Here is an 11,533-nt window from a genome sequence, read left to right as displayed (position 1 = left end):
CTTCCGATCAAAAGCTTAAGACAAATATTAAGTGTATTCAAATTCAGAATGCTGCATAATTTCTGGCTTCTATATGCTTTCAAAATGTGAGTTTTGACATAGGACTTTCTGGTAGTTTAGCTTAAACTTTGGTTTAGTCTGTTTAAGCTTTCTCAATGTTCAAGTCTATGCTGTACTTTTGGTATTCAGAGTATTCCAGTTACCTGGAATGACAGGAAAATTCTGAGTGTAGTTAGTAGAAGGCCTGATGTTCATCAAAATTCATCAAAACCTTCCTTGGAAACTAATATAAATCTATGAAATTCAGGTTGCTTCAATCAAAGGGATAAGGAATTGTGACAAGTTATTTGAAAAGTAAAATGCAAATAATCCATAAGCTTGATGGGTAATTTCAGCCTAAAATCTATGCATTTTATGTTTAAGAGATTTAAGAACTGGATGTATGTGAGGCTGTGTATGAAGTAGGTATTCACATTATGTAGAGGTGACCCGGGAGTGAATGACAGCATATTCCAGGGTTTAGATTGCCTCTTCCTCACATAGTAGGAATTTACTTAGACATGGGTGAGCCTGCTGCTGGGGCTGGTCATCCTGTCTTCCCTTTTATCAAATCTTGGACTCTGAAAGAAGAAAGGGTGGGACTGAGGATTGCAGATGTGATGTGGCATGTCCTTGGCTCTTACTGGTCTTGCTCCAAGCATGCAGCTGTCTGCAGTGTTGTGTGTGTTCCTTGGCTTTACCATATTCTTGCTTAGCTTCTTAGATCATCTTTTTTGAGGCAAATGCTATGCTTGTGGTGCTGCAAGGGCAATTTGCTTAATGTTTTCTTTTAAATGCAGTGGTAATGACCTTAAACTTGAACTGTTGATATGAAGGAATATGAGAACTATCATATGCTTTCATTATTTTTTATGATCCGATGGTAGAATATAACAGCTTAAGTTCCCAGTGTCTTATTTACAGACTTTCCATACTTAGTTCAACTTTTATTTGTATTTCTGGGTGTTTACATATTCTGACAGCTCTTATGGAAACTGTTTGAGAAAACGATCCTTAATCTTTTTAGGCTGCTGCGATATTGACTGTGACTTCTCCTCCAGGTGCCCAGATTATTGATCTGATGATGCTGGTTATCGATGTGACAAAAGGGATGCAGACACAGTCAGCAGAGTGCTTGGTCATTGGGCAGATTGCCTGCCAGAAGATGGTGGTAGTTCTGAACAAAATAGATCTCCTTCCAGAGGGGAAGAGACAGAGTGCCATTGAGAAGATGACGAAGAAAATGCAGAAGACCTTGGAAAATACTAAGTAAGTTATTGGTAGTATTAACAGTGAACTTGGAGTGTTTAACAAAAATACTTGACCCACATTTCCCTTCCAGTGTGCTTCTAAACATGACTATCTAGCAAAGGTGATGACAGGAGAGTGGAAAGATTACCAGAAACTCTAGTGCACCCCTGAATTTGCCTGTGCAAATATAATTTATAGAGAAATACTTCCCTATAACAAAGCTCTTCAGTTTAAAGGGCTGTTTGGAGTTCAGATTGGCTAAAGCTGAGGCAGAACATCCAGGTGGTGGTGGTGTGTTTGTTTTGGTTTGGGGTTTTTTTTTGTGCTTTTTGTTGGTTTTTTTTCCTCCAGTTTATGGGCTTGCAACTTTGAGAACTGCAAGTTACTTTCACTCCAGGGAAAATGGAGTCTTGGAGCTCTGCCTTAACTAGGGGTGAGAAGTGGCATTGCCTGAAGCAGGCAGAGCAGAATGGTGGAAGTTTCTATCATTTAACATGGCTCTGCCTGGGATGGTGTTTCAGTCCTGTTAAGGTACATAATGAAGTGCAGGGAGATTCCTGAGTGGAAATGTTAGTGTTATGCAATGGGAAGATACAACATAGATCACAATATTTATTTGGTGGTTTCACAAACTGGAGCACAGCTGGCTTTGCCCAGGGATAGAAGCTGTTAGGTCACGTTACGATTGAAGGAATAGGATTTGGTGTACAGAAAAGCTTCACTAGGACCAAGAAAGTGAAGCTCGACTGGGTATGGCAATTCCTGTTTAGTTGTGATGGCAGGGCACTGTCCTTCTTCAACTGTGCAGCTGACACAGAAGAACATTAAGGACTTGAAGAGTAAAATTCATTGTAAGATGAAAGCTAAACTGAGGCTGACTGAAGTACTGCTCTTCTCTGCACCTTTGTGTTTGAGACCTGTGCATTTTGTGAACTTTGATTTCAGCAGATTCAGACATTTTTGTTGGCTGCAGACCTTGTAGTCTGCCTGCAGCCTCAGGTACACATCATGTGCCGCCTTGCATTGGGCTCCTGTTTTGAAGGTTATGACTCCAGCTCAGGCTATGATTGTTTTAATGACAGTTGAAAAAAGCATTGGTCTTTCTCTCTTTCAGGTTCTGTGGGTGCCCTATTGTTGCTGTTGCAGCAAAGCCTGGTGGACCAGAAGCCCCAGAGTCTGAGAATCCTCTAGGTGTTTCCGAATTAATCGAGGTACCTGCTCAAGAACATCATAGTAACACAAAACAGGCTCGAACTTTGGTTTCAGTCTTTTGGAGTGCACTGTATTAGTATCTAGAGCTGAGGAACTCCTACAGTAATGTCAGTTTTAAGGAACCTGATACTTCAGGGTGTCCTTCCAGTAAATGGAGAATCATAGAGTAGTTCGGGTTGAAGGGACCTTCAAAGGTCATCTAGTCCAAATCCCCTGCAATGAGCAGGGACATCTTTAACTAGATCAGGTTGAGAAGTTGAGGTTGATGCCCCAAAAGGCTTCAATGCTTTTGAATAGGTGTTTCTTAAGACACAGCTATCACACGTGTGGTAAAATTGTTTTTAAAGTTGAAAGAATTGCAAAGCCTAAGGAATAAAAATAGCTTTAAAATTCTGCTGAGTGCTTGGTAGGTGGTTTACGATTGTACCACAGTTAAGAGAACAGTAAAGCTGTGAAGTCAGGAGCTAAGAAAGTTACATGTTGGGAATTGTCTCCTTCCTTCTGTGTGTATTATGATCCAGTGTTTAAGTGCATGGTACTTTATTCTAAACAACCCTTGCCTCGTTCCTTGCACAGGATGGAGAGAGCTCAGCTGGTGAGCAGGTAGTCCATAGCTGGTTTGAATGCTCATTATTCTGTGTGGCCTCCTGACTCCATTCAAATACTGCTCTGCATTCAGAATGATTGATTTCCTCCTGGACTTTTCTTTGGCACCCATTGCTGTGGTCTTGAGCATTTGGCAAACAGCTAATTTACTTCCAAAAGACCTATAGGAAGTGTTAAAGGTGACTTTAATCCATATTTAGATTGGGAGGCTGAGGCACAAAGGAATTAAATCCACTGAGTTTACTAATTTGATTTGCTAAATTTAAGGAAATTGGGAACTCCTCTGGGACATGTTTGTGCCCAGATCACAGCACCTGCCAATTTTGATTCCAATTGTGAGAGCTTAGCACTTCTGTTAAGCTTTGGGGGTTCTGTTTGGGTAGTCTGAGGGGTATAGTCAGTGATCACCTGTGGAAAGTTTAATTGTTAGAAGAATGACAACACGTGGGAGTTCTGGCATAAGCCAGTGTGGACTCCATCCTCCTGCCTTCATGCTGAAACCATCTTTCTCTGTGATACTTTGCTTACTGCATGCCTTGCATATCTGCAAAAGATAAAAAGCGGGACTAGACCTTAGCAAGAACCAGACTACCCACAGCAATGTCTAGAGAGGTGAAGTTAGGCAGGTCCCGGGTTCTGCTTTCATCTGATTCTGAGTAGATTTACTGGGATATTAAAACCTTTGAAAGAAATACCTATATGCTACCGTTTGTCAACTCTGAAGCCTAGTATTAGAAGAGCTGGCAAATGCTGTTTGAGCCCTGGCATTGAGTTTCAAGGTATTATCCTTCCTGTCCTTGGCAAGGGACTCTCCATTGTTCTGCCATTACAACTTTGGCTTAACCAGCAGTTTCTGACCTTAAAAGCAGACATTAAAGGCAGTGCCAACCTTGTATGCTGGTTTTATAACAGAGCAGAGATCAAAAGTGATTTGAGACAGGGGAGAAACCAGTTCCTCTGAAACACTGTTGGGTACACAGCTACTTCTATAATTTGGCTCTTCTGTCTATGATGACAGATTTTAAGAAATAGTGTTTGTCAGCAAAACAGAAATCCTAAACTTGGAGAATGTCTCTAGAAAATGGTACTTGTGTGGCTGTTTTTTTAGTGGTTTGATCTTCCAAGAAGTGTTAACTGAAATCTGAAGGGAAAGTGGACTTTGAAAACTGAACCCAGTGTAATAGTTTTGCTGGGAGGGAGGCAGGGATGGGATTTATGGGGCACTAATATCTGTACATAAGTTCATTTTCACAAAATCTAAAAAAGCTGAAGTAGCAAAATGCACTGTAAAATTGTGCTTTTGAGAAAGGAAAGAAAAGGGGGGTGGGGGGAAACACGATGTACAGGATATTTTCTCTTTGCTTTGCTGCAGTGTTTATATTGAGTTTGGCAGCACCTTTATTGCCGGTGCAGTTTTGCTAACCAAGCGAAATGTGCAGCACCAAATCTTTCTAAGGCAGAAAATCGAAGTGTTCCTGCTGCTAACTGTGAGTCTCCTCTGTGGCACACAGTTAATTTGACATTGGTGCGTTCTAAGCTCATTGGGAGATGCCTGAAGTCAGTAAAATTGCAAGCTTGCTCCATCAATCATCCGCTTGCCTGCCTCTTGCTCCATGGCTGTCATGACTTTTCACCCACGTATGGTGCTGCTTTTATCTTCTTTTTTCAGGTCCTGAAGTCTCAGGCTTACCTGCCATCAAGAGACCCCTCAGGACACTTCCTCATGGCAGTTGACCACTGCTTCTCTATCAAGGGTCAAGGCACGGTGATGACAGGGACTATTCTTTCTGGCTCTGTTAGCCTTGGTGACAATGTGGAGATTCCTGCCCTGAAGGTGAGTCTCTCATTTTCATTCCCCCCAGTTTTCCTGATAGAAAGAGACACTCAACAAAGAAGAGAGTGTTCTCTTCCAATCTGAAATTGTCCAATTATTTTCTATTACTTTGTACTCTCCTATAAGCCAGCTTATAATAGGAGAGACACAGAGATTTTTAAATAAGGCAGCAAGTGAAGTTACCTGCTCTGTTTCAGTTGAATGAATGCTGACCTAGATTAGTGTGTTAAACTTTCAAATTCAAAAAGCAAAGTGGGCATGTTTCCAAGATAGAATGTGCCCAAGGACTGAACATGGTTTGGGTGAGGTTACTTTCATTTGACACATACTGCAGTGGGAAGGCTTACACAAGGATCCGGGTAGGTTGGCTTCCTGGCATGTATGGAAGTGAAGGAAATGACAAGAAAAGGGCATTGAAATGCTTGATGCACATTCTCTTTGTTTGCTGGGGCTTTTATTGGTGTCAGCATGTTCTGCTGGGCTGCAGTAGTGACTTGCTGCCATTGGGCTTTGTAGAGAGCCTGTTGAAACACCTTTCAATGGCCTTTAAACTGCTTAACTGTTGTTACTGTTTTATTTCCTTAAAAATCTATTTGTCCTTTAAAAGCAAACAAGGTGACTTTATGCTTGGAACAGGTGAGGCCTGTTTCACAGATGCTGATTTGGACTGCTCTGACTTGCCCTTCTTATTAATTGCCCCAGATGAGTTCAAGAATTGTGGAGCATTTTGCAGCTGCACTTACAGTGGATGCAGCCAGTTACATTCCAAGGGGAGGTACCTTTTGGTTGACCAAGCCTGGATGGGACCCCTTTGGGGACTGTCAGTATTATCCTCAAGTCATGTTACTGTAAGGACTGTAATCTCTTATTGAGTGAGCATGCTACTTTCTCATTTTTGCCCATACTGTGCGTGCAAGTGAAGGACTCGGTGGGGCATTGTGATTCCACCTGAAGTTTTGCTGATAGCTGACAATCTGGTCATCCTCTTCTGTGGTAGCTGTGGCCATCCAGTTTATATCATATTATCCTTTGTGTAAAAGTGATTTGGGTGATGTGTACCCCATCATGCCTGCTTTCCCAGGGGACTTGCTCACTTCCCATATCCTCATTTGCAGCATGCAGCCCATTCCAGGACCCATGCTTTTATAATTCTTGAAGGAATATGCTTTGCTGGAATTGTAGCTCTGGTTTCAACCTCTCAAGCTTTGCCCTTGCCAGCATTCCTTCTCTTTTCTGTTGTGACCTGCGTGCTGTCCTGGGCCTGTCTGCAAAATGGGTCCAAGGAGAGATGAGTAGGTAGGAGGACAAGGCTGCTGAAATCTGGGTGATGATGGCTTCTGCCCAATGGGGCCTTGCATTGCTCATTAGCTACTTGCCTTTTGGTATAGCATTGGCCAGACTTCTGTGGGTTTGTGCTCTGGAGGTGGGGGTGGGACAGAGCAGAGTCATTATTGCTTGCAAAGGAAGAATGCATAACTAGATGGCATCTGGAAAAGGCTGTTCAGCTCTTCGTGTGTAGTCCAAGAATGTTTTAGAGAAATATGTTTAGGAATTAGTCTGCTCATTGAGAATGTATGTGAAGGGGGAAATGACAAAAATACAATTAATAACTTGCATGTTTGAAAGGATGGTAGGGAACGTTTGAAGTGGGACTTTAAAAGATGCTTCTTTGCAAGTGATGGGGGGAGCAGTGAAATGAAAGGCAAGTTAGCAGGTAAATGGGTCACTTGGCTTTTATGGCATTAACTTCCCTCAAAGTTGTAGTTATTTTCAATTGCTGTTAATGAATTAATCCTTCCACTGCCACATGTGAAACAGAGGGATGTGCCCAGACTTCTGAGTGGTAATAGCAGCAGGCAGAGTTCTGCATGTTGGTTTTTGCTACTAGCAGCTCGTGAATATCCATGTCCATGTTGTACAGGTCTGGAAACCAAGGCACAGGGAAGAGAAGCAGCTTTTGTAAGTTTGTGTGTTGTACTTACTCCTACTAGCATTGTATGGAGCTGGGTTAGGATTACCTATACGAGGTCAAACCTTTCTCAGGCCTACAAGGTAACGGAGGAAGCACATTTCACAACACATTGTGGTTTATGACTCTCTCTGACCTTCTTCTGCCCTGACCCTATGGTAACTGAGATTGACAGCTGGTGCCCACTGGGCATTTAGGGACATTGCAAACCAGCTGCTTTTTACATTTGAAGAGCCCTCTCACCAAATGAAGTGGCATCACCTCCCAGTTCTACTAATGGACTTCGACATCTTTGACCGCTTGAACCTGCACAAAGGAGGGACACAGCAATTAAAAATAAACAGTGACATTCTCAAACGCTCATGCTTGCTCTGATCGAGGCTGAGAGCACCAGCAGTGCACAGATTCCTTTATGCTCTTGCCTATGTAAATTGCCATCTGGGGTTGATTATCCATATAGCGAAAAGAAAAATTATATGTATGTGTTTGGCAAAAAGCTTTGACAGAGCAAACAGTTCACTATCCAATTGAGTTAGTGCTATTTGCTCACTAGCACTTAAAATCCACCTTGAAGAGCATGAACCCAGGTTTTCTGCAGCAAAAATGTCATGTTGGCAGAATTCTCAGTGTCCTTTCAGATTATTTCAGTGGTCTTTCAATCTCTACAGTCTTTCAGTTTATAAACTTTAACAACTCCTGACATTTCTATTTCTGCTTTATGGAAGTTCCTGGAGTTTGAATAATCAGGATTTTTTTTCAATATAGGTTCATTTTATTTTACTGATAGGTTTGGGGGTAATCACTTCAAAATATTTATCCAAGTATATTTTGTTTAAAGAATTTAGTTTAAATGAGTATGTTTGTCACATTGCAGTGCTGCTTTGTCTTTTTACAGCATGCTTTAGTTGAGAAAAGGTGCTGTTTTCAGTGGCGGAGAAGTATCTTTGCCTACCCTATCCAGGTGAAAAAGAAATTATAGCTTAAGAACAGCAGCTACTTAGTAGGCAGAAAACTAGGCAAGAACCAGGAGTTTAGCTCTTATCATTGTATGTCTCAATCCTTGTGTGATAAGTAGTGCAAAATGTTGTGGCCTGTGGTCTTCCTTGTGCCCAGTGTTAGTGATTCTGGAATTGGATTGCAGTTTGCAATCACATGAGAAATACTGGAGGATTGGGTAAACCAGATGATATGTTAATACTCCTTCCAAGATGTTTTAGGGCAAGAAAATGTGCCAGGTTGGTTAATAAGAATCACTCTCTGTCAAGAGTTGTGAAAGGTCATGGAAGAGGTCAAGTCTGAATGGAGTGAGGAGGCAGAGATAGATGTACACAGTTAATGGATATAAATCTGGCCACCCGGGAAGTGTTGACTCAGCGTTGCCCTACCTGTGATCAAGTGCTGCAGGTATGTGACAGCCAAGTGCACTGACCACCATTGGCTCTTTCTGGACTTGTGATAAGTAGAAACTTTCTTCTTGCTTTATATTCAAGTTCCTATCTCTTCAACGGAGGAGAGGAATATTCATATCATATCCAAATTTCACCATCCTTGAGGTTTGCAATAGGCAATTGCTGTTATAATTAATGTTGAGTGTTTTGATCTCGGAAGTTGTGAGCATGTTTATGTGAAATGATGTTCCTGTGGTTGTAGAGTAGTTATCCAGATGCCTCAGTATTTGATGCACTTTCAAGAGGTCATCTGAGACATCAGAATGTGCAAAATGAGGGATACCTGCCTCTGTTTATCTAGTTAAGTCTCCTAGTAAACGACTGTCTGTTTACACCAGTAGTGAATTCTGTCTTGGCAAGGGCCTATTTGCTGTCAGATTCTATTGACTTTATGAACTCTTATAGAAGCCTCATTTAGTAAGTGTGGTACTGAGAAGCTTCATGGCTTCATATACTTCCACGATATGAAAAGAGATTTCTGTTTTTAAAGCTTCTTTGTTGGCTAGATAAACTCAGTGTGTTTTTTGGCAAACATTTTGTAGTTTTTATGGCTTATCAAACAAAAAAATTCTCCAGTGTCTGATAAATAACCCAAACAGTGTTTGCAAGACTGTTTCCTTAAACCACCACAGCTATTAAAGTTGTAACAGATAGATCTGCTTTTGCCCCCATGTGAGTCCTTCAGCCTATCTGATATCCCAAGACCCCTCATGAGTGAGCTTTAGTGTACATACATGTAGTAAGAACTAATTTCAGTGTATTTAAGGCCTTTTTGCATAATCAGAGTTGCATGGTTAAGTCTTGTCAGAGAACATTTAAATCTCAGAAAACAAAATTGGATCAAATGCTGCTAAATTGGATCACAAAGACACTTTCATGTGGACTTCCATGGTGAAATCTTAAATCAGTTTTTACCACTATTATTTTGAGTTCTTTGGACCTCATAATACGCCCCTTCCGAATTTCAGGATATCTTGACTGCTTTTTGCACTTTTGTTTTGCTTACTAAATTGTAATTTTTCCAGTGCTGCTTAGATTTTTCTTGCCCTGTGCTGATATAAAAGGTCTTTCAAATGTTGGGATTCATCTACTGGCTCACTGTGTGTGAGTTTTCTGTTCATTGAAATGCTGTGAAAAAGGGCACTTCAGGAGGTCAGGTTGGAGGGAGAATCAATGAGATGTAACTGATAAAACTGTGAAAAGGCAGTTCATAGTATGTATTAAAATATGTGATAAAGTACGAGAATCTTAGATCCTAAATCAATAAATGAACATATACACATAATGTTGTATATGTGGTTTAATTCAGTACAAGTATCAAACTATTCCTTTAATTCTCTACCACTTCTAAAGCAGGGCTTGTGTGTTCTGGAGATTTTCTCCTTTTCCTAGAAAACATCAGTGTGAATCCTACGAGTTTTGCATCTGCTGTGGCACTTAAAAGCAAAACACACAGGATTTGGCTTACACAGGCAAGTACTCTGCTTCCAACATCAAGGATATTATCAGTTGTTTTGGAAGAACTAAACTCCTCAGCACAGTTCTTTGTGGTTAAGTAAAGGATTAAAGACCTGATCCAGTGCCCTTGGAATGAAATTTAGATCTGGCAGTAAAAACTGCTCAAATCTTTTCTGGCTTGGTCTCTTGAGGGAATAAGAGCAGCAGCTGCTGAGCTGTTTGTAAAGATCAGTTCCCTCATTTTCAATGTATGGGGTTGTAGCTTTTTACTGTGTGGATTGGGTTTTGGTTTGGTTTGTTTCTTTATTTCTGTTTTAGTTTTCACATTTATGGAAAAAAACCAAACAAGCCAACACCTCAAAAACAAAACCCAAACCCCAAAGAACAGAATCCATTTTAATTTTGTATTAAAAAGAAAGAAAAATCTAGTTAACTTTAGACTTTGAAAAGGCTCAGGAATAAAAACTCTAAGGAAGAGATTAGTAGGTTGCTGTTCTCTCACTACCTGTTACTGAAGTACAGTGGTTTAGGTCGTATCACTTGCCATTTTTTAAGGATCATGTAGGTACAGTAAAAGGAGGGAGCAAGATAACTTCTATGTGTTAAGGTTTGTTTTATTCAGGACCAGGGATAACATATAATAGAAAGGGAATTGGAGATATATCATGGGGGTTTTAAATGTTTTCTACTTGATCAGTGCAGGAGGGAAGGAGGCCAGGGGAGCGCAGCCAACCTGAGCAGTGCTAATCCAAACCATACACTGTATTTTTGGAGCTTGTGTGTCTAATGTAATCTCTGTAGGCAGAGAAGTGGCCTAGGCAGTACTGGCCGCTTAACTCTTCAAATACTAAAATGCATCTGCAGCTTTTCTTGGAGCTCTGGGTGTACCCTGTGCTTCCTGCCAGCTAGAGGCATTGGCATGCAGGTTGCCTTCTAGTGGATGAGAGAAATCACCCAGAGTATGCTAGTTTCTTGATACAGTGTGTCTGAAAAGGAGCAGAATTGTGTGTGATTTCTGCATAGCTTTGTGTATTTAGACCATCTTCACATGACTGTTTGGCACCCAGGCTCCACATGGAAGTGCAGTGTTGCTGGGTGTTCTCCATGGCAGACCCCGAGGTCTGTGCTATTTCTGTGATGCTAATTGTACACTTGGGGTTCTCTGCAATGCTGCTTGGCCATGATTAATGCACAAGGTACTGTGAAGTGTTCATGTTGTTCTGTGGCCATACAGATAATTTTGCCTTTGTTATTAGAAAGTGCAGAGATACTTCAGGATGGTATTTTTAACCTTGTTTCCATAGGCTGATGCTAGAGTGGGTCTGACAAGACAAAGGACAAGTCCTGATAAACCATTCTATGATTCTTAAGTTTGTGTACCCGGGGGTTCAAGACAAGTTTGCAATGAAGTTAATGGACATTGCTGTAGCAATCACAAACTTTCATCCGAATGTCTTTTTGTTTAAACTTTATGATAACTTTTCAAAGTGAAGGATGGCTGGTTTGTGTTTGCAGAACTTGTTTGCTTTAGCATTGCTGCTGCTGCCAGCTCATTAACTTAATTTTTGTTTCTTCTTATTTATCAGGTAGAATTGTTCTCTATCCAATTCAATTGAAAACAGCCCCACATGCATGTACACATACTGTCTGAGCAGGAATCTTGGTGGAACGCTTGAATAGCAATGGGAAAGGTAGCCTCCTGTATGGTAAACACAG

At 41.0% G+C, this 11,533-nt stretch overlaps 1 protein-coding gene across 1 annotated transcript in view; it reads left to right on the top strand.

The window, feature by feature from the left end:
* Nucleotides 1-11,533, top strand: part of EEFSEC (eukaryotic elongation factor, selenocysteine-tRNA-specific) — a 71,671-nt gene that overhangs the window by 187 nt on the left and 59,951 nt on the right. The window contains exons 2-4 of the mRNA XM_010013797.1: nt 1,067-1,308; nt 2,405-2,501; nt 4,778-4,942. Of these exons, the coding sequence (XP_010012099.1) occupies nt 1,067-1,308; nt 2,405-2,501; nt 4,778-4,942 (504 nt within the window). The remainder of the gene's footprint in view (nt 1-1,066; nt 1,309-2,404; nt 2,502-4,777; nt 4,943-11,533) is intronic.

The sequence above is a fragment of the Nestor notabilis genome, unplaced genomic scaffold (assembly GCF_000696875.1).
Source record: "Nestor notabilis isolate BGI_N333 unplaced genomic scaffold, ASM69687v1 scaffold10074, whole genome shotgun sequence".
NCBI lineage: Eukaryota > Metazoa > Chordata > Aves > Psittaciformes > Psittacidae > Nestor > Nestor notabilis.
Note: the sequence above shows the minus strand (reverse complement) of the source record. Positions and strands in the feature narration are given on the sequence as shown.